The sequence below is a fragment of the Elaeis guineensis genome, chromosome 2, assembly GCF_000442705.2.
Source record: "Elaeis guineensis isolate ETL-2024a chromosome 2, EG11, whole genome shotgun sequence".
Taxonomy (NCBI): domain Eukaryota; kingdom Viridiplantae; phylum Streptophyta; class Magnoliopsida; order Arecales; family Arecaceae; genus Elaeis; species Elaeis guineensis.
In genome coordinates, this window is record NC_025994.2 from 95,997,947 (window position 1) to 96,019,511 (window position 21,565).

General features: G+C 37.9%; 1 protein-coding gene and 1 pseudogene across 4 annotated transcripts; one reads left to right on the top strand and one right to left on the bottom strand.

Annotated features, from left to right (window-relative positions):
• The window catches only part of LOC114914641 (putative disease resistance protein RGA4), a 170,102-nt pseudogene that overhangs the window by 129,432 nt on the left and 19,105 nt on the right, over nt 1–21,565 (top strand).
• On the bottom strand, nt 1,616–21,544 carry LOC105052641 (putative disease resistance protein RGA3). Of its 4 annotated transcripts, XM_073252290.1 has the most exons (5): nt 21,302–21,544; nt 20,388–20,489; nt 2,767–6,301; nt 2,469–2,620; nt 1,616–2,090 (listed from the first exon to the last, which is right to left on the bottom strand). In XM_073252290.1, the coding sequence occupies exon 3, from the start codon at nt 6,179–6,181 to the stop codon at nt 2,819–2,821; it is 3,363 nt and encodes a 1,120-aa protein (XP_073108391.1). In that variant the 5' UTR covers nt 6,182–6,301; nt 20,388–20,489; nt 21,302–21,544; the 3' UTR covers nt 1,616–2,090; nt 2,469–2,620; nt 2,767–2,818. The 4 variants fall into 4 exon arrangements, with proteins under 4 accessions (XP_073108391.1, XP_073108389.1, XP_073108390.1 ...); XM_073252288.1 differs by lacking the exon at nt 2,469–2,620 and having other exon boundaries at nt 2,767–6,257; XM_073252289.1 differs by lacking the exon at nt 2,469–2,620 and having other exon boundaries at nt 2,767–6,263.

The window sequence follows — 21,565 nt, forward strand, 5'->3', positions numbered from 1 at the left end:
AACAAGAAAACCCTTCCTGTATGATAGCTTGGACTCGTAGCATTAGAAACCAGAATTGCAGCGAAGCAAATTATTGGAGATCAACAGCACATAGTTGCATGAAATGACAAGTGATCAACATAGCACAATGAATAAATATACTCCAGCTAAGATGCTTCCATGTGTGTACAATAGAGGATAGCTGCAACAAATGCCAAGTGCCCAACATAGAACACTGAATACATAGCCTCCAGCTCAGATACTTCAATGTCTCTTGTACCAAATATAGATTGAAAATAGCAGTAACCATGAAAATGGATAAAAGAGAAAACAGCGATGGTTTGCAGTCTTTGAATACAACCAAAAAAAACTATTACATTAGCAGATAGCATTGTTAATATGACCATAGTGAAAACCCCTAGAGTGAATAAAATGAATATAGATCCACATGCAGAGTATTTCAGGCTTTTCAATAAAGTGAACTGAAGGTAGACATAAAAAGTCAAAAGAGGATGATGAAGATAGAAGAACCAAATAGTAACCCAGAGAAGCAAAAAAAAACTACCAATAGAGAACAGAGAAGAAATTAGAAGTGAGACAAAAGAGACTGTGCCAACAAACTGTGGCAAAACATCGGTCCAGAATTTAATTCACCTAATTGAAAACTTAGACGTAGCCATAAAGGATCTAGAACTTTGGAAATAATTTTCCAGATTGCTAATGTTTGAGGGGATAACGATTGTCTTACTTGTACCAAGGGGAGGCTTTTGTAATAAGCATCACTGATTTGGTTAAACCACAGCTACTCAAAATTTTAAAGCAACTTCAAACGTTGTTTAGCTAGAAGTGCTCTGATGAAGTGTTTTAGACGCATGATCCCTAAACGTCCTTTTTTGGATTTAGAGGCCACATTCTAATTCACCATAGCTGCAAAATGAGAGAGATTGTAATTGTTTCTAGAGGAGAGACCTTCTGAGTTTGTCCAATTTCAACACTCGTCAACTTGGAAGAAGGAAGATATACATGCGGTAGAGAGATAAGGGCGGTCAGTGATAGAGTTAATTGGAGCAAACCTGCCACCAAACGGGAGAAGGTTCCCTTTCCAACCGGGCAAGAGTTCATCCTGTGATTAAAGGATTGCCAATCAAAATTTATTTCTCAAGAGGGTGACCTTGATGCACTGGTAGGATTGCTCTGCTATGATTTTGCGGATGTCATGGAAAAAAATTCTCTGTATATTGGGGCAAGGCTGCATACATTTAACCCTTTCTATATCCCGCAGCAGTAGGAACCGCAGGCTACAGGTCAGAGTGGAACGCCCGGGATGATAGATGGGAAGGAAGGAGTTTTGTAGTCAAGAATGCCTGAAAGCTGGGAAGCTAATTTTAAGTGATCTCCAAGCAAGTCCAGCGTACTCTTGCCGAAATTCGTCTGCGGTTCTATGTCCATTTAAAAGCCCAACAAAAAGATCTTGAGAAAGGTAACTTGAACCGGACAGGGATTGGAGAAGGTGATCGTGTCATGAGCATATTGAAGACAAAATGCACCTCCTCTAGACCTATCTTCTCCCAAACCTTTCAAAACACCTTTGTTTCGCACCAAGAAGAGTAGCGTGGACAACACAACAGAGACAATGTTAAAGAGAAAAATTAAATAGGAGGTGCTTCTCCCCGTCCATGATACCTCTTACCATGGATTCAATTGCTAGATTTCCATAATTGCAGTTGCCACAGCATTTGTTAATATTCATCAAATCATACAAGCAGTCATGTAGGCCTGTCTAATTACATTTCTTTGCATGACAAGTTGAAATTCATGGCACCCATAATTTTAAAGGATAAATGAAGAATACTCCGGTTTCATTTTGGACAGGCAAAACCAAATAAAGCAGTAACCTTTTTTACGAGGTAGCTACCGGACAAATTATACAAGTCCACAAAAAAAAAAAAAAAAATGCAGCACCAGACCCAGGTGACCCTAAATGACCAACACTTTTCCTCCTTCCTCCTTTGTGTTGGCATCAAAAACCACAGTCAGAGACACAACTTTCTCCTTGGGTCTCAGATAGGGCACCTTGCCCAAAGGACAAACAGCCTCCATGGAGCTCGAGCCTGAAAACAAGCAAGGAAAGTCTTCAGCGAGAATTCTCAAATGCCTCTCCTTCCAAATTTCCAACAGGGCCCTGACAATTGGGGCCTGGCACATCAATTGCTAATAAACAACCATGACGAGATCAAGCTCAATTTGCAACTCAAGCCATAAACTAGACAAAATTACATACATGCATACCCGTAATGTGCTCTGATATTGTAACAACACAAAGAAAGTCCTGATCAAGTGCAAGGTAATTAACCATTAAAATGTATGTAAAAAAATGAAAAATTTGTGTTCAAACATGCAAGACCTTGAACCTCCACAACTCTGCAGGAGAAGCAGTAACAGAGCAAAAGTAAAAAAGAAGCATCAGCCATGAAAAATTAACATGTGACCTTTAGTTCAGTGTGTTGGTTCGAAAAGTTGAGAGAAACTTCATGTTTTTTTTTTTTGGAGGAGAGATTTTCTTTGATCTGAAATCCACAAGAAATTTAGCTTCTTTTTTTTGCTGAACAGAAATTGAGCTCCTTGGGTAAAATAAGATTAACTGGAAAACAATTCAAGGAAGAAGATTAAGTCAAAAAAAGAAAAAAAAGAAAGAGATCCATAGGCTATTAACCTATCACATTACTATGATTTGGAATCATAATGTAAAATTGCAAAACATAACCAAAAGAGACAGTGAACAAATACCAAAAGTTTCACAGTAGCTGTAGCATCTGGTTTTTATTGACATCACGCTTCTTCATGGATGTATAGTTATGAAAGGGATGTGAGCAATCTTTGGCCAATCAGGTCCATTCCCTCTTGTGCACTGCTCTCCCAATGCTGGGCATCCTGAGATCTGCAATTCTTTGAGTGAAATAGGCAAGCCATTTTCTGGCAGTGACATAATCTTGGGACAGTTTGTTATACTCAGTTTTTTGAGGGATAAAAGTGGAGACAATTCAGCAGGCAGGCGCTCGAGATTGAGACAATGGGATATCCCTAGCTCTTGGATGGAGGTTAGTTGATGAAACCACAACTCCTGCTCCTTGCTAAAGTAACCAAGATGGTTGAAGTGCTGGAAATTCAAAATCCTGAGCGAAGAGAGGCTTCCTAGAAGAGCCCATCCATCATTAATTAGGATGCTGTCATCTATGCAGAGGTCAGCGAGGGATTGTAAGCCCTTCTCCACATCTGGTTGCTTAGGCAGCGAGGACTCATTCAACATGGGACATCCTTCAATATGTAGTTTCTTCAGGTTAGCAAGAGAGTGAAGCCCACCTGGTATGGTCAGCTCTGGGCAATCTTCGAGGTGTAATTTCTCGAGTGCATTGAGGTTGGACAAACTAACTGACATTTTGTGGTGGTAATGAGAGATCACTAAGAGAGTAAGAGAGGTGAAGCTTTGTAGACATCCAGGTAGTGCAATGCTAAGGTCACCGCAATTGTCGATTATGAACTCTCTAACTGATGACTGAATAGAGAGGAAGGGACATGTTGTTAAGCTGCAGCAGTCCTTGATCTGGATTTCACGGAGGCAAGGAAAGAACTGATGACTATCTATTTCTGACCACTCCTTCAAATTCTGCAACTCCACAAATTTCAGCTGCTCCAGAGATGGAAAGATAACATCAACATTGCCATAAAACCAATAACCAATTTGTGTTACTGCAGGCATATTTTCCAAATATAGAAACTTGAGGGAGGGAAGTTGCCCAAAAGATGGCAGGTGTTCCCACCTGTGACAAGAATGGAGATGTACACATACTAGATTGACGAGACATTGATTCCCTACCATCCAGTCTGGGTAGACAATACCGTTATAGCCCATGATGCTTAGCTTTTTAAGGTTGGGATGTGGTTGGAGCCCTTCAAGTACCTCTTTCTCTACATGAGGCTGGTTTCCTGTTAGAGAACTCCATTCTAACTGCAATGCATTGAGGTGCTTTTTATTCTCCAACTCAGCCTCCATGGCCTCCTCTTTAGTTTTGACATTCTCAAGATTCTTAATTGAAAGTCGCCCTTGAAGATTCTTTAAGCTCTTTAACTCTCCTATTCCATGCCCCCTCTTCTGCCTGACAGGAAATTCCTTTAAGTGTTGGAGGTTGGTTAGTTCTCCAATACCCTCTATTAGAGAAACAATTTTAGAATCTCCATACAAATATCGCAGATTGATTAATTTGTTCATGCCTTTCGGTAACTCCTGAAAATTGCACCCTTGCAAATTCAGCATCTGTAGATGGCAAAGCCTAGAAAAAGATGAAGGAAGCAGTCTGATTTTGGTGTTAGAAATGTCTAGGTACCGGAGATGTAATAAGCCACCAAGAGCATATGGTAACTTTTCTATGGGAGTTGAAGATAGGTCCAGCACACGAAGGCCTTTCAGATATATGAACATGTCTTCAAGAACCTTAGGATATTCATGCAAATCATAATTGCCAAAGAACAAAAGGGTACGCAAGTTTTTCAATTTTCTCATTTCCTTAAGCACATCCAATTTATCAGTCCTAACAGCCAAGTGGCGAACTCTATGTGGAATATTTTGAAGCTCATATTCAACTATAGAACAATCATCTGAAGAGACCCATAATGCCAAATCGTGAATCAAATCATGCATTTCATATCTGTTTTCTCCTGCACGTTGAAAGAAAGACCTATCTCTTAGCTCATCAAACCACTGGCTCCCAATATCCTCCTGTGTCATTTCCCCTCGGTCATCTAGTTTAATGTAACCCTGTGCTTGCCACATCTGGACTAATTTAAGTTTCTCGAACATGTATCCCTGAGGGAATATGGAACAATAAGCAAAGCATTGTCTCAAATTCGCATTTAGGTGCTGATAACTCAACCTGAGAACTGGCAAGATGTGAGATGCAAAATCATACTCCCACAATTCACCTTCCAAGATTCTTCTCCAGAATATCTCGTCCAAGTTGAATCTCAATAGACTTCCTACCACCTTTGTTGCTAATGGCAAACCTCCAAGCCTTCTACAGATTTTCTTACCAATAGGCTCCAGTTTCTTCCTTGTCTCATATTCTAGATTCCGATCATCAAATGCTAAACGCTTAAGAAGGGCCCAGCTATCATCGTCTGATAGACAACGTACCAAAAAAGTGCTTGTAGTGCTCATAATCCTCGCAACCATTTCATTTCGAGTTGTTACCAAAACCTTGCTCCCTCTTGCACCGCATGTTAAGATGTTTCTCAACATTTCCCACTCGTGTGCGTTCTCATTCCATACATCATCAAAGACAATAAGAAATTTCTTGTTTAATAAAGCAAGCCCAAGTTCCGTAGTAATGATTTCCGTACTATGAATATTGGAGGGATTATGACCTAGCACGTACAACAGATCCTTTGAAATCCTTTTGATGTCAAAATCCTCAGACACAAAACACCACGCTCTTGTGTCAAAATGCATCCTCACTCTCTCGTCATTGTAAACAAGTTGTGCAAGAGTTGTTTTGCCAATTCCGCCCATGCCTGCCAATGTAAGGACATTGACGACAAGACCAGTGCTACTCCCAACCCCTCCCTTGTCCCCTGATTCAGGCTCACCACCTGAACTCAACAATATTTTTACGATCTCTTCTTTCTCGTTGTCTCGCCCGTAAACCTCGTTCTCGAACATAAGTGAAGCGGAAATCCTCTCGACCTCGGTTCTCTGCTTTTCACGGTTGGGAACTAACACCAAATTATTCTTGGCATCATCAGAAATTCTCTTAAGTTCTCCCTCAAGATTCTTTAAGTTTTGGAGGTCATAACGGAACAAATCTGAATTCTTGAAATACATAAAACAGGATGGAATGCATCGCACCTTCTTGTCACCGTTCAGCTTCGTGGAAACGATCTTGAAATGAAATTCGTCCAGCACGTCGTCCGCCTCATAGAAAACATCTTTGAGTTGCTCTAGCAATATGGCCTGGCTAGGGTCTCTTGTCAGCACTCCCTCAGAATCATCGATCAAAGATTGGATGTCTCTAAGTGTAGACCGTAGTTTAGTCAGCACATCCTGAATCCCTGGATGGAGATGGCCTTCCTCTACAATGGAGAGGGAGTCGGCGACAAGCTTACGAATAACAGCAGACGCGAACGAAGCTCCAACCGCCTCCGCCGCCATATCTGAGAAGGCTCTTTTAGGGGGAGAGAGTCTAGTCCTGATCGCTGCTAGTTCAGGAGGGTGGAGGGCCTGGGTTCTATCGCTTCCATCAGCAAGAGGTGAGGATTATGGACGGAAAATCTTGGATAAGAAGACAAAAATTATATTTTAAAGGAGAAAAACAAAGGAAATTAAATGAAGTTAGATGTACAAAGTAAACGGGTTAGGTGCCGACAACCCACGTGCGACAGCTGTATCTGTGACAAACATGTCATCAGCAGGGCAGGTGAGGGTGTTTAAAATAAAATATTTTAGATGAATAGGAGGATCACCGATAACCACCGTCCCTACACGGGTGAAGGGAAAAATAATATTTAAATAAATCCTCGATGTAGAAGTGGGAGAAAACGGCCAAATTGTAACAAAATATTGTTCCACGGATCATGAAAGGGGAGATCGTCGCTCCTCGAGAGTTTGCGGGGAAGTGCTGAACGCGGCATGAACCTGGTCACTCTCGCATGAAACGCACCGTATTAAATACGGAGACTTCAAGGCAAACCATGGTTGATAGGGTTAGGAATGGACATCGAATATCAATATATAAATATATTAATATTTATAAATATATTTATTTTTATCAAAAAAATATAAATATATTTATCATCATAAATCTCCGGACTAACTTCAGTCGTCCACCGATGTGAAGCTTTAGCCAAATGGGTCAATCACCCACTCCTGGGATAAATCCACAACAGAAGTTCACACGCATCGAAGATATTCTATTGGGGGCTTTCCGATGGTTAACTTAGCCAAAGGCTCGAGAATAAAGAAGAAAGAGGTTGAGTGGTGAGTGAGTGCAGTTCTCAATAAGTGTATTCGTATGCTTACCTTAGGATTCGCCGGTTATCTCTTTGTATAGAGAAGAGTTGTAGACTGATGTATCTGGATCTGGTAGGCTATTATGCCCTAATATGATAGATTGTTAGACTTTAAATGGATAGACTGTTACAGTATGAAATCCATCAGTTAATCTGCAAATCGCAGTAGTCATAGACGCCAATTGTCCACATCTCGAAAGCCATTGGAACATTCCGATGACCTAAACATGCCATCAAGGTGGCAGTAAGGCTGCAAATAGGTCGAGTTGATCTATGACCCGATCCGATCCGACCCATATAGATCCGATCGAAATCATTTTAAAGGACCCGCGGATCTGAATTAGGTTCTAAAATTAAATCCGTTCCATTTTTCAGAATGGATCTGAATTTACTGAATTTTGATCTGATCTAATTCGGTCCAATCTATGAAGACTTTTAGATTGATTTGAATCTTGAGATAAATAACATGATCCAATTCGACCCAACGCGAACTCAATACGATGGATTTGGGTCTTGAAACTTTTGGGTTGATTGGGGTCTTGGAACACAATGCTTTCTCACTAGTTTTTCTTGATTCCTCTATTTTTTTGGGTGAAATAATTCCTCCATTTATTGTGAATGAAACAAACTGTAACTTGAATGACCTATAACAATATATTCTTGATTTCCTACTCTTTGATAAGCATATATAATGGACCACCAGTAATTATATTTTACTATGTTTTCTCTCAAAAGGCAAATTTCTACACCAACGATGTTTATTACTATTTTATTAAAATCATGGTATTGAAAAGCAAAAATTTTAACATCTGGATACAAAATTAACAACATAAAGGCAATTTGATATATTACTTAGCTCTAGGTTTTATTACATCTTATCTTGTAGATTTTTTTTCTAATCTATTTAATGGATTTCTTTGATCCTAATTCAGATGTTTTTGTCTTGTGGTTTCTAATTTGCAAGCTTTTCAACCACTTGTTTTCTATAAATGAAAGAAAGAATTGATTCATTAATAAAAAATATTAGTTAAGTCCGATAATAGTGCAAATAAGATTGCTTATAGTCTTCTACTTATTGATTTTGTTATTTATAACCCAAATCTAAACCAACCCAAATCCAGATCCGAATCAAACCCGTATTTCATGGATCAGGGCTAGGTTATACATAGATCTGACCCGATCCGACTTGAATGACATGTTGGGTCAAAAAATTTGATCATGGATCCGATCCGATCTTCTATTGGACTACGTTTGAGTTTCATATTTAGATCTAATCAAGAAGTCGGATCAGATTGGGGTCACTCATCACCCAATCTAACCCATTTGCACCCTTAGGTGGTGGTGCCTGAAGGTCGGCATGACACCAAGGCAAGAAATCGGTTCGGGTCGAAGACTAGTCCAGTGCATACAAGGTCACAATCCTCAAGACGATGTGGTCCGATGTTCGGGTTGGTCTCTAGTGAGTTCATGTCAGTATCTACTAAATTAGGGCTTGATGGTGCCGACTAGATCTACGCTGTGACTTGGGCTACCTTGGATTTCAGCTGAAGTGCTTCAGTTGGCGAAAAATGGCTTATTTGATTGACTTGTGCCCCGCTCTCAAGTCTGAAATAGCTTATTGACTTCGAACGATAGGAGTAGCTTGCTAAGGGAGTTATTTTTCGATTGACTCTAAGCTGATGCTAGGATTTGTGCCATCATTACTGTGTAGAATGTTCTAGGCTCCAGTTCTCAAAATGACACTTCAGACGAAATGCCATATTATGGAGGTGTAAGGATTGAGACGGTATATCGAGATCATTTAAACATTCGATCCTAAGGATCCCTCGATTACCGTCGTATCATATCCATGGCTGACACGTGGCAGGATGCATGTTTTTCATAATCACCATGGACCATTATGTTGATCATGTATCACAGGCAGGTGCATCGAGCCATTGGATTGATCTGGACTGTCGATGCGCTATAAATACTGGGCCCCTAGACTGGCTTGTTCTTCATACTTACTGGTTCTCCCTAGATCACAGGTGGGTGCATCTAAAATAGAGTCCAATGCTAGTGAAACCCTAGGCGAAAGCCTTCCGACTGATCAAGGCTTTCAATTGGTTCCTCCTTGGATCAAGACTGCGAGGGAACCTTGGGTTGCTACCGACCCAAGCTCCCCCACTCAATCTGAAGCCTTCAGCCTTAGATGTCCCTGAGAATGGACCGAGAGCAGAGAGGTCTATCCTTACTGAGTCCGATCCAGAGAGAATTCGAGCTCAATATCGATTCTCTAATCAATTTCGATTGGAGCTACTTGATCGGGCTGACTAGATGACAGATGCCCCCAAGGAGTGGCTCGTGATTTATGAGGAGTTCTTCTAAGCCAGATTTTGATGCTCTTTCCACCCTTTCAGTTCCAACCATTTTGACTTTTATCGGCTCGTCCTTACTCAGATCAATCCAAACAGTGTAATTCTTTATGTTCTGATCCCTACCAAGTCAAGGTGCTTATTGTTCTGAGCCTTCTGCGCCTTGAAGAGGCACCTCTGAAATAAAAGTTAGTGGTACTTCACTCCTCATGAGGACCACTACTTGAAATTGGAGTCCAGGATGTATAATACTAAAATAATGAGTCATTCGATGCTTTTCTTTAAAAAAAAAAAAGGAAACGTCATTGTATGAATATGCTAGAATTTATTAGTCTATTACACCTCAAACAGACTGATGAAAGAATGTGGAATAAAAAAGAACACAAATTTTCATTAGTTACCTCAAAAGTATGAATAAAAAAGTTTTAGGATCTTGAGAAGTTGAACCATGGGCTGTTCCATTCTTGGAACTTACTCTAAGCAAAGTGTAGAATCACAAATGGAAAACACAAAATTCACGGTGCAAATGCTCTATGTGCAGGAACAAGGCGAAGGAGAGTTTTCTTTAGTGTTTCTCTACTTAGGAACTCTTAAAAGTGCTGGGAGAAGATTTCTAACATAAATAGACTTAGCATAACTCAACATAAGAGAGAGAGGGAAGAAGAAACTATCCGGTAGTTTCCGACCTTCTCATAACCACTCCCTCTCATGTTTGAATCTTGGAGACCAAAGTCAGGCTAACCCATCATAGGGGACCCAATCGGATTCAAAACCCAACACAGAGTATTGAAAGGATGGAGGAAAAGATCTAATCAGAGCTAATACACCTTGAAAAAAGCAAGTTAGAATGCCAATGCCTAGATCTATCTGACCATGGTTCTAAATTTTAGCTAAGCCACATGCTGAACAACATAAGTTGACACAGACAGACGCTCTTTCAGGTTCTTATGATTCTTCGGTATACAAACTGGAATAATGTGGATGGTTAAGCCTACACAAAGAATCATGTTATTAGTTGGAATTGTCAAAAGCATGTCATTACTATTGTTAGCAAGGTTTGCAGTGCCAGCTTCAGTACCCATACTAGTGCCATGTCACTACAATATGGATATATGAGTTGATCGTGATCCCAACATTTGGTACGCCCCCCATGCCGAGTATCAGCATGCTACCAGTACAGTATGGTACCCATGCCCAATACAAGGCTGTACAGTTTGGTATAAAGAACTTTGATTTTGCCAGCATTTTCCCTTCAAAATACAATAAAGAGCTAAAAGTAATAGGTATCCATGCTTAGAGTATCAGCATATCAGGATTTGCAGTGATCCAAAGTTCAATTACGCATATCAAATTAAATGGTTGTATTCTAAACCAGTTTCTCCATGTAACCAGATATGAAGCAATATTATATAGTTATATGAAACAGATCGCATGTTCAAGCTGTCAACCCATGAGAAATGTTCTGTGTGACCAATGTTAGCAACTATGTTCTGCTGGAATCCCTTGAGAAGGTTTTCAGAAACTTTGAACTTGCATGCTTCAGCAAATTTGTAACTTCATAACTGTTGAAAATCTTGCCGAGATACTAGCATTATTCTGTCCTAATTTAGCTGCTGAAATTGTGTAGATTATAAAGAATCATGCAGATTATACTCTGAAGATCATGCCGATATTATGCCGATCCTTGATATCTCCTTCCTTTTGTACTTTCTTGTGTACATAGTAATAATTCTAGCTTAGATTCATTGTATCTCTTCTCTATAAATTGTACTCTACTGTATCACCAAGGATTCATTGAAAATAAAATACAGAAATAAACAATCAAAATTCTTTCACAAAATCCCTCTTCTTCTTCTCTTTTTTTCATGGTATCAAAGCCTGTTAAGGCCTGATTCTCCTTGTTTTCTGTTACGTCTTCTACCCCTGTCATTCTTCTGTGTTCTGAGAAACAGAACCACCATCCATCTCTCAAGTCGTTTCTGTGATTAACAAACATGTCTGAAAAGGGAGATTCTTCAAATACAGCATCACTGCACACGAACAGCAATGAGATAAGTTCTTTATGGTCTTGGCTCTGATAGGGCTTCGATCTGATCTTTGTTCCGTAAGGGATCAAATGTTGACAAGTCCTGTTATTCCTTCTTTGGAAGATGTCTCTGCATGGCTGTTGCGCATTTCTTTAAATGCAAATAATACCCATGAGATTGAGACATCTGTGTTAGCTGTACAGACTGAAAATCAGCAGCGACAGAGTGGTTCTCGAAAAGGGAAAGGAAAAGGCTCTAAGTCACATTGCACCTATTGTGACAAAGGTGGTCACACTTGAGACACTTGTTGGGCACTATATGGTTGACCACCACGCAATAATCAATCTACCAACACTAGCCGACCTGCAGCTCATATGGCCCAGACCTATGGAGATGGACTCCTTCCATTACTTGGTGTAAAAGATCAACAATCCAATTCCATTACCTTAACTGGAGCTGACTACAATGAGTACCTACAGTATCAAGCAGCAAAACAGCAGTCATCCTCATCTAGCATCTCCCACTCTGGTAATCCCTTTGCTTGTCTGACCAGGTCTTCACCCATTGGCCCATGGATACTAGATTCCGATGCATCTGACCATCCTTTTCTCTAACCTCACCTCTCCTCCAACTTTCTCTAAAGTTACACTTGCTGATGGCTCATAGACTGTGGTTAAAGGAATAGAAGAAGTTCAACCTCTTCCCTCTGTTTCTTTAAACTCAGTCTTATTTGCTCCTGAATGCCTATATAATTTGATTTCCATTAGCAAATTAATCAAAAATCTTGATTGTCCTGTCACTTTTATGGCTGACTGTTATTGTGTAGGATCGGGGTACGGAGAAGATGATTGGAACAGGACATGAGTCACAAGGACTATATCACCTCTCTAATCCAAGTCCACCAATTGCTTTCACTTCCACTGCTTCCGCCGATCTTCTTCATAGCCATCTGGGTCATCCGAGTCTCACCAAACTTCAGAAATTAGTACCTAGTCTTTCTACATTGTCTTCTTTAAAATGTGAGTCATGTCAACTTAGGAAACAAATACGAGCTTCCTTTCCCAAGCGAGTCAATAATAGGGCTACATCTATGTTTGATATTATTCACTCAAACATATGGGATCCAAGTCGTGTCAGTTCAACTTTGGAATTTCATTATTTTGTTACTTTTATTGATGATTATTTTCATTGCACTTGGGTATTTTTAATGAAGAATCATTATGAATTGTTCTTTATATTTCAAAATTTCTGTGCTAAGATCGGTAATCAATTTGGTGTTTCAATTAAGGTATTACGCAGTGATAATACCAAAGAATATTTATCTTTTTCCTTTACCAATTTCATGTCTTCTTAGGAATCACTCATCAGACCTCTTGTGCATATACTCCTCAGCAAAACGGAGTCGCCGAATGTAAAAATCGGCATCTCATTGAAACTGCCCGTACCTTGCCTATACACCATCATGTTCCTCTTCATTTTTGGGGGGATGCTATTCTCACCGCTTGTTATGTAATTAACCGAATGCCTTCTTTTGTGTTGCAGCATCGAAGTCCTCACTCAATTCTATTTTCAGAACAAAATCTCCATCATCTTTCATTGCGTGTGTTTGGTTGTATTTGTTTTGTTCATGATCACACTCCTAAAAAAGACAAACTCCAGCCCAAATCAATCAACTGTATCTTTTTAGGATACTCCTATCTTCAGAAAGATTACAAATGCTATGATCCAACAACAAACAAATATTTTATCTCAGCAAATGTAACCTTCTTTAAAACATCTCCATATTTTTTACCAAACACCGCAAACACAAATCTCATTCCTGAAGCTCTACTAATTCCCGTTCTTCCTCCATCACAAGTCAGTCCTCTCCGAGCCTACTCACATCGTTCTCACCCTCCTGCTAACACCAATGATACTTCTCTCCATGATACAGGTACAATGGCAGCTCCTGATGACTCTTCTCCTGTTCCTCCATCACCTACTCCAATCATGCCTTCAGCAAAAGCAGCAACTCCACCTATTGCCCTTCGAAAAGGTATTCATTCATCTCGCAACCCACATCCCATTTATAATTTTATGAGTTACCATCATTTATCTCCATCCTATTATGCCTTTGTTTCCACCTTGTCTGATGTTCCCATACCAAAGACTGTCAGAGAAACATTGGCACATCCAAGGTGGCGAGATGCAATGATAGAAGAAATGACCGTCCTTCATGATAATGGTACTTGGGAGTTGGTTCCACTGCCACAAGGCAAATCTGTTGTTGGGTGTCTCTGGGTTTATACCGTTAAGGTAGGTCTTGATGGCAAAATTGATCGGCTGAAAGCTCGCCTTATTGCCAAAGGATACACTCAAATTTATGGGCTTGATTATGGTGATACATTCTTTCCAGTAGCTAAAATTGCATCAGTTTGTCTACTTATCTCTTTGGCAACAATGCATCACTAGGTGTTTCATCAGCTGGATATTAAGAATGTCTTTTTACATGGAAAGCTAGCCGAAGAGGTGTATATAGAGCAACCACCAGGGTTTGTTGCTCAAGGGAGTCTGGCTTGATATGCCATCTATGACAGTCACTATATGGTCTAAAGCAGTCTCCGAGAGCATGGTTTGATGATTCAATGCTGTGGTCCAACAGTTTGAAATGTCTCGAAGTGAAGATGATCATTCAGTGTTCTTCCGTCATGATGGTCATGGTAAATGCATTTTATTGGTGGTCTATGTTGATAACATTGTCATAACAGGCAATGACCATGATGGGATTTCTCAACTCAAGCTGCATTTGTTCAGCCAAAGATTTAAGAAAATTGAAATACTTTCTAGGAATTGAGGTAGCACGGTCCAAAACAGATATTGCTATCTCACAAAGACAGTATGCTTTAGACATACTAGAGGAAATAGGCATGTTAGATTGCAAACAATATGGACACTCCTATGGATCCGAATGTCAAACTTATTTCTAGACAGGGGGAGCCATTGGAAGATCTTGGTAGATATTGGAGATTGATTGGGAAGCTAAATTATCTCACAATCACACGATCAGATATTTCATTTGCTATGAGTGTGGTTATTCAGTTTCTTTAGGCTCCATGTAGTCATTGGGATGCAGTAATCCGCTTTCTCATATATATCAAAGGAGCTCCAGGACAAGGTCTATATATGAAGACAAGGGTCACTCACAAATTATTGGATACTCTGATGCAGACTGGGCAGGTTATCTCTTAGATAGATAACTACTTCAGGATACTGTGTCATGATTGGAGGGAATCTAATATCTTGGAAGAGTAAAAAGCAAGATGTAGTTGCTAGATCAAGTGCAGAAGCAGAATATCAAGCTATGGCTCTTACAACATGTGAGCTTATCTGATTAAGGCAACTTCTTCTAGAATTGGGATGTGATGAAGTTAAACAAATGAAGTTGATATGTGACAATCAAGCTACCCTTCATATTGCCTCAAATTTGATTTTTCACAAAAGAATAAAATATATAGAGGTGGATTGTCATTTTATTAGACAGAAAATTGAATCAGGATGTATTGCTATCAGTTTCGTATATTGAAATGATCAGTTAGCAGATGTTTTTACTAAATCCCTTAAAAGCTCTAGGATTGAATACATTTGTAGCAAGCTTGGAGCATATGACATGTATGCTCCAGCTTAAGGAGGAGTATTGAGAATCTTACCGAGACACTAGCATTATTCTGTCCTAATTTAGCTGCTAAAATTGTGTAGATTATGAAGAATCATGCATATTATATTTTGGATATTATATAATACGAAGAATCATGCAAATTATATTCTGATGATCATGCCGATATTATGCCGATCCTTGATATCTCTTGATATCTCCTTCTTTTTGTACTCTCTTATGTACATAGTCATAATTCTAGCCTAGATTCATTGTACCCCTTCTCTATAAATTGTACTCTACTGTATCACCAAAGATTCATTGAAAATAAAATACAGAAATATTAAACAATCAAAATTCTTTCACAAAATCCCTCTTCTTCTTCTCTTTTTTTCAATAACCTTGTTAGTCTGCATCATTTTGGCATAAATTGGAACATTGTGATTTTTCCTCTTTAGCAAATTTGTAACTCCATTACTTTAAGTTGCAAGCCATGAGACTAGAATGAGAACGTTTAAGGTAGGTCCACATATATACCAAATAAGTTTATCAATTGGCAAAGAAAACAATTCCAAAAAAAAACTAAGTTTTCATTCACTAGGATGCACACAAAGCGTAGCCCTAAGCTCCTGCTTTTCTGCATGGTCATGGATGAACAAATGGGAGGTAACATGGGTTATTGGTTGATGATATAATGTTGATAAGTGAGATCATAAAATTTGGGGGGGAAAACAGCTTTGGATGATCTAATGAGAATCATAGCTAACACATAGTACATGGAATTGAAGCATATTAAATAAATGCCTAAGTTCATAATAGACCAAGAAATACCTGAACTTGAATATATTATATGGAATATTAAAGTGGTTGATATGTAAACTCAATAACTATATATAAGAAATGCAGATGAAGTGAAGTACTCCTTGGTTGTTTTGCAGGATCTCAAATGCCTTTGCAAGTGAAGAGAAAATGATGAGATGATAGTAAGTCTGACATTTCTATTATAGTTGAGAATGTTAGACAATTGGTGAGGCCCATGATTCGATTATGAGCACACAAGATAAGAAAAGTTGAATTGAATGTGTTGCAAAAATTAAAAAAGATAGCTCACAAATACCTAAAAACTTAAAAAAGACAGCTAACGAATGAATGTGTTGAAGCCAGTCAGGATTTTAAACCAATAGATTATGTAATGATGGAGCACCAAGTGAGATGGTATAGACCAAGTCTGTGCAAATTTTCATAGGTTCTCATAAGGAGCCTGGATTTGTCAAAATGTCAAAGGGGAAAACATAGAAACGAGATGAAACATGATTGTCAGGAAAGATCAAGAAGGCTTTCCTCATGGAAAATGTGAATCTGATGGTCTGGATGTGATGTCTACACCAAACAGCTTACATAAGAATTGTTGCCAAAAGCCTTCTCTAGCAATTTTTTTCTCTATTAAAGATATGAGAAATCTCAGCAAAAATTCCTAAATATGACTTAGTTCCTCATGCTATTTCTGTACAAATATAAGTCCCAAGTGTGACATATCAAATAATCAAATGAAAAGGAAAATGTTTCACAGGAGTTTAATATCCTACTTTTTTGGACTTTGCCAATACTTGGGCTTCATAAATGCAACAAATGCAGATGCCAATACCTATACGGCTATACCTATGCTGACAAACTCTTCATCCAAGTTAGGTAAAGAAAAGCAGATCATGCAAAAACTAGCTCAACATATAGAGATTCATGCATGATACATCATCAAACATTATCATGTTATTACATGGGAATAGTACCTGCTGTAAGAGAAAAGTATCAAGGATAAGGTTGGCTAAAAATGGAAAAAGTGCAACTAATGTATATGACTTGAAATTTTGAGAAAACTGAGCTGGGATAATACAGACATCAAAGAAAACTGAAATCAAATTTTGAGATGATCACCCATACCCATGCACAAAACAATAAAAAGCAAATCAATGAGCACAACTGAACATGTACTTAATAACAATTTGTGACAATAATTTGTTTCTTACCCTAAAACAATGAAATTCCAAACTGCTAATCCCAAACAAGGAAATAATGTTGCTATATATTTGCTGTTTGTATTATGGATGCTTTGTGCTTCTGTATTTTCATGATTTCACTCCTTCAAACAATTAAAACACAAAATAACAACAGAATCTGTTAAAGTGAGGTTGCCTATATATTACATCTATTCATCTTTAGATTATGTCAGGATTCTTGACTAAATGTGTTTTACACATCAATACCTTAACTACTAGACTGAGCAGAAGTTTTGGTGTCAGCATAGCTGGATGCACATTCACAAAGTTTCAGTTCTAGCATCACTAATATTTTTAAGAAGCCCAACCAACAAAATGTCCCCAGATAAAACAGTCAGAATCCAGAAGCATATTTGTAAATTTAACACCACTGCCACTAATAGATGATAAGTTTTAATAAAATATAAACTAGCTACCACATACTCCCACATAGACAATGAATTGGGAACATATATTATAACATCAATGTCCTCCACAAGAGAACATCAAATGACTTCCGTACCTTCAATTTCATGAGTTTCAATGCTGCAAGTTCTCTGCTACTACATCCATGGACTATTGAATATTCAAAAAATAGGAATGGCAATTTTAGCCGGCCCATCGGATATCCGACTCCCAACCCAAATGAGGTAGGTTTTATCTAATCCGATTAGAATTAGGAGCAGGTATAGGTTTCTAGAAAAAAATATCCGACACGGATTTGGGTCGGGTATGCCCTATCCTGAACCCGATCTGAAATAACCTTAATCTAAATTCTCCATTCAAAATTATAATTATTTTTATAATATTTATATGATGGGTTCTTATCCCATCCAACTTGAGTTGACCTGACCCCTCTTATCTATCTGATCAGCACCTTTACTTAACCTGACCCGATCCAACCCGAGGCAATTATAGGACAAGTATAAACATGGAGTTTTTAATTGTGGCGCGGATATGGATATTGGCTGACCCAACTCATACCCGACCCATTGCCATCCCTATTCAAGATGTTGGAGACTACCCAATTTGATGTATCATAAAACACATTGAATTTTGGAGGTTTATCAAATGAATTCAAACAAGAATACTAATTTACATCAAAAACTAAAAAGATCCAATCTTTTGATTTTTTTTTTTTCCTGATAGAACTAGAGCAAAACTTTTAAGTTTCTTTATCCTTACTATACCTCAAATATACCATATCAAAATAAACTTTGATTCACTTTCCATGTTTGAAATCATTGCACAAGCTTTACCACTTATCTAGAATCCAAACATCTAGAATTAATTTGAAATGAGTTAACCTGGATTTACCTAACAATCAATTAGACAATTTCAAATCAACCCTTCTTTATAAAAGGATTAACTCCAATCTCCAACAAACTATAAATCCTCAAGTCAACATCCCTACGAGTAAAATCAACTCGATTATTTCTCCCAGAGCTTCCTTCATCACGATCCTTATCATTAATAAATAAATCAACATGAACTCTTGTCCCTTAGTTGTCAAACCTCATATAAGTCTTCTAAAAATTTAATAATTACAAAATACCTTAGATCAGCTCAGAAATCTAAACTTTGATTTGAAATAATTAACACGCCCCACTATCTAACAAACATAAGAAAGATTCAATAATCCAATATAAAAGATAGTAATATAAATTATTAAAGATTCCATCAAAATGTGTGTCATGCTCCCACAATAAAGTCCAATCCATCAATAGAATCCAAATATATATTTTTTATTATATGCGAGTTTATATATGATCCTCTCATAGGTTTAATGCTCGAAAAATTATTCCTCTCCCATATGATGCAATTCTTTGTTAAGCCACATCCTAAACAAACTTCCTTCTAATAAACCCAAAATTATAATGATCAAACAATTAATGTCAAAATTAGAAAAGTCATCTTGATCATCACCCATATCAAGTTTGGAATTTTAAAATCATCAAAATAATAATTGAATAAGTATATTCAACACAACATATCAATATAGCCTACTTATTGAAATTCAAGACATAACTCATCCAGTTTTGTTACATGTATCGTATGCCACTTATGCATAAATTTCATCACAATATCTATTGATCCGAAATCCAAACTTTGAATTTTTTTATACTACATCTATCATGTCTCTAGTGATCATCACTTTATACTCAAATACCACTTAAATCATAGACCCGTGTGATTATAACCAAAGCTCTGATATTATTCTATCACATTCTTAGTAATCACAACCTTATGCTCAATACCCCTTAAGTCACAGTCCCTAGAGATCATAACCTTAAGCTCTAATACCATTTTATCACGCCCCAAACACAGCATCTGGATCGGATACGTGATGGCCGTACATTTTTTAGGACAATACCCTAAAGAATATGTAAGGCCTTAAAATTCATTACAACCTCGATATCTATAAGTAATAATGATCTAATTTCATAACAATTGGCAAAACTTGTACAATTACAATTTCAATTCCTTCAATCCGATCAGGTATCAATGACGCTCAATATATTCATCTGTTCACTCGCGAACCCAAACTATAGCTAATCATGAGCATCCTGTAACTCAAAGAAGAAAAAAATAGAAGGAGATGAGCTTTACAGCCCAATAAAAATCTCCGTACATCCACGTCAATATAATATAATAGTATAATTCGAAAATAGCAATAAGCATGAAATATCATATCAAATATCCAGAATAACTCAAGCATCCACATGAACATATGTCCATTATATGTCTTATCAAAAGAGGTGTGTCGCCATATGTCAATAAGTGAACCTTTTTTTATATAGAATTAATTTCATATCTTTTTATCTGTTTCTTTTATTACATATTCAATTTTCTTAACTTTTTTTTCAACTTTGGACTAACTAAGATCATATCTCAATCTTTGTCCTATGGAGGCTGTCCCAAACATAAGCTCCTGACGGATTATCCTAGGCATAAGCTCTTAAAGATTGTCCCAGACATAAGCTCCTGGCACACTATCCACATAACGATGCTAGTCCAAATCATATCTTTTTTATCCATTTATTTCATATTGATTTCATCAAATCAATTTCAATTTACAGCATGTTCAAAATAAGTATGACATATCCATATAATCGTATCATCAATCATTGACACATATATATAGTCAACACATAATATACTCATGTTGAAAATCATACAAGAAATAATAGCATTTCAAACATAAATAAATCCATCAACACGAATCCCACGATATAAAACCAACAATACAAATCCAACGATAAAAGTAGCATATATGATGGTGATCATGTACAAAGATTCTTACCTCTTATCAATTTTTGACTCGAGCACAATAATCGATCAATCTTTCGATCCACGAACTTCAGGTCAAGGTGTTTTGTTCGACATTTTGTACGGATAATTGCACCTTTACGTAAAAGGCCAATCATAAATGATCATGGACAGTGAAAATTATGGAAAAACATCTAAATGGTACAAGTCCAAGACCACTTCTAATGTTAACTAATTGGTCTAAGTTTACTTAGACATCTGGACTCCAATCCAAAATTTCTAGAGAGAAACCCATGAAGAGAAACAATCTAGAGAAAGAAAATTTTAAAAAAAAAAAATAGAAATAAAAAATAGAGAGAGAAACTCACTAGGTTTACAATCTAGATCTCAAGAACCTTACTCAATATTCTCCAATTCAAAAATTACTACAAAATCAAATTTAATATTTTAAAATAAAGTTCATGAGATAAAATTCATGTTTCTAATATTCTCAGTTGAAATTCATCAAGGATCTACCCACCAATCCCATGATCCTTTTCAGCTAGCCTCTTAACTCAACAATTAAAATAAGAGAGAGAAAATAATTAATTAATTAATTAATTAAACTAAAAAAAAAAGGAAAATAAAGAGGGAAGAGAGAGAAGACAAAACCCCTCTTCTTCTCTTTTCTTCTCCCAAAAACAGGGGATGCCTATCCCTTCCTTCTTCTCCCAAAGGTGACGGCGGAAGACTTAGGACCGGCCACCTACAGCGGCTCTCGCAAGTGGCGAGGCTATGACCCCATCCACGACCATGGCCGACGGCGGTCGGCGGCAAAAATAGAGGAAAAGGCTTTGAAATATAGGAGCCCTATTCACGCCCAAACCGACGGCTCGCCGGTCCAAATCCATGGGACGACCGCGACTGCAAAGCCGAAGAAAGGAAGAGAGGGAAGAGTAGTCTAGTTACCTTGGTCCGGCGATGCCAAAAGAAAAAAAGACCGGCGATCTTTTCCGGCACAAATCAAGAAAAACTCAGAAGGAAAACTTGGGAGATCAGTGGCGATTTTCCAAGGAATTGGTGAAGGTTTCTCGAGGAATTCGTGAGGAAATTCAAGGGAGGGGAAGAGCCCTTTTATACATGGATTTTTAGGATTTTAATCCGACTTTTTGAGAGCCCCAAACACCCTCTTTCTCAGCCAAATTCGGAGACAGTGGGAGTCTTCTTTCGCTG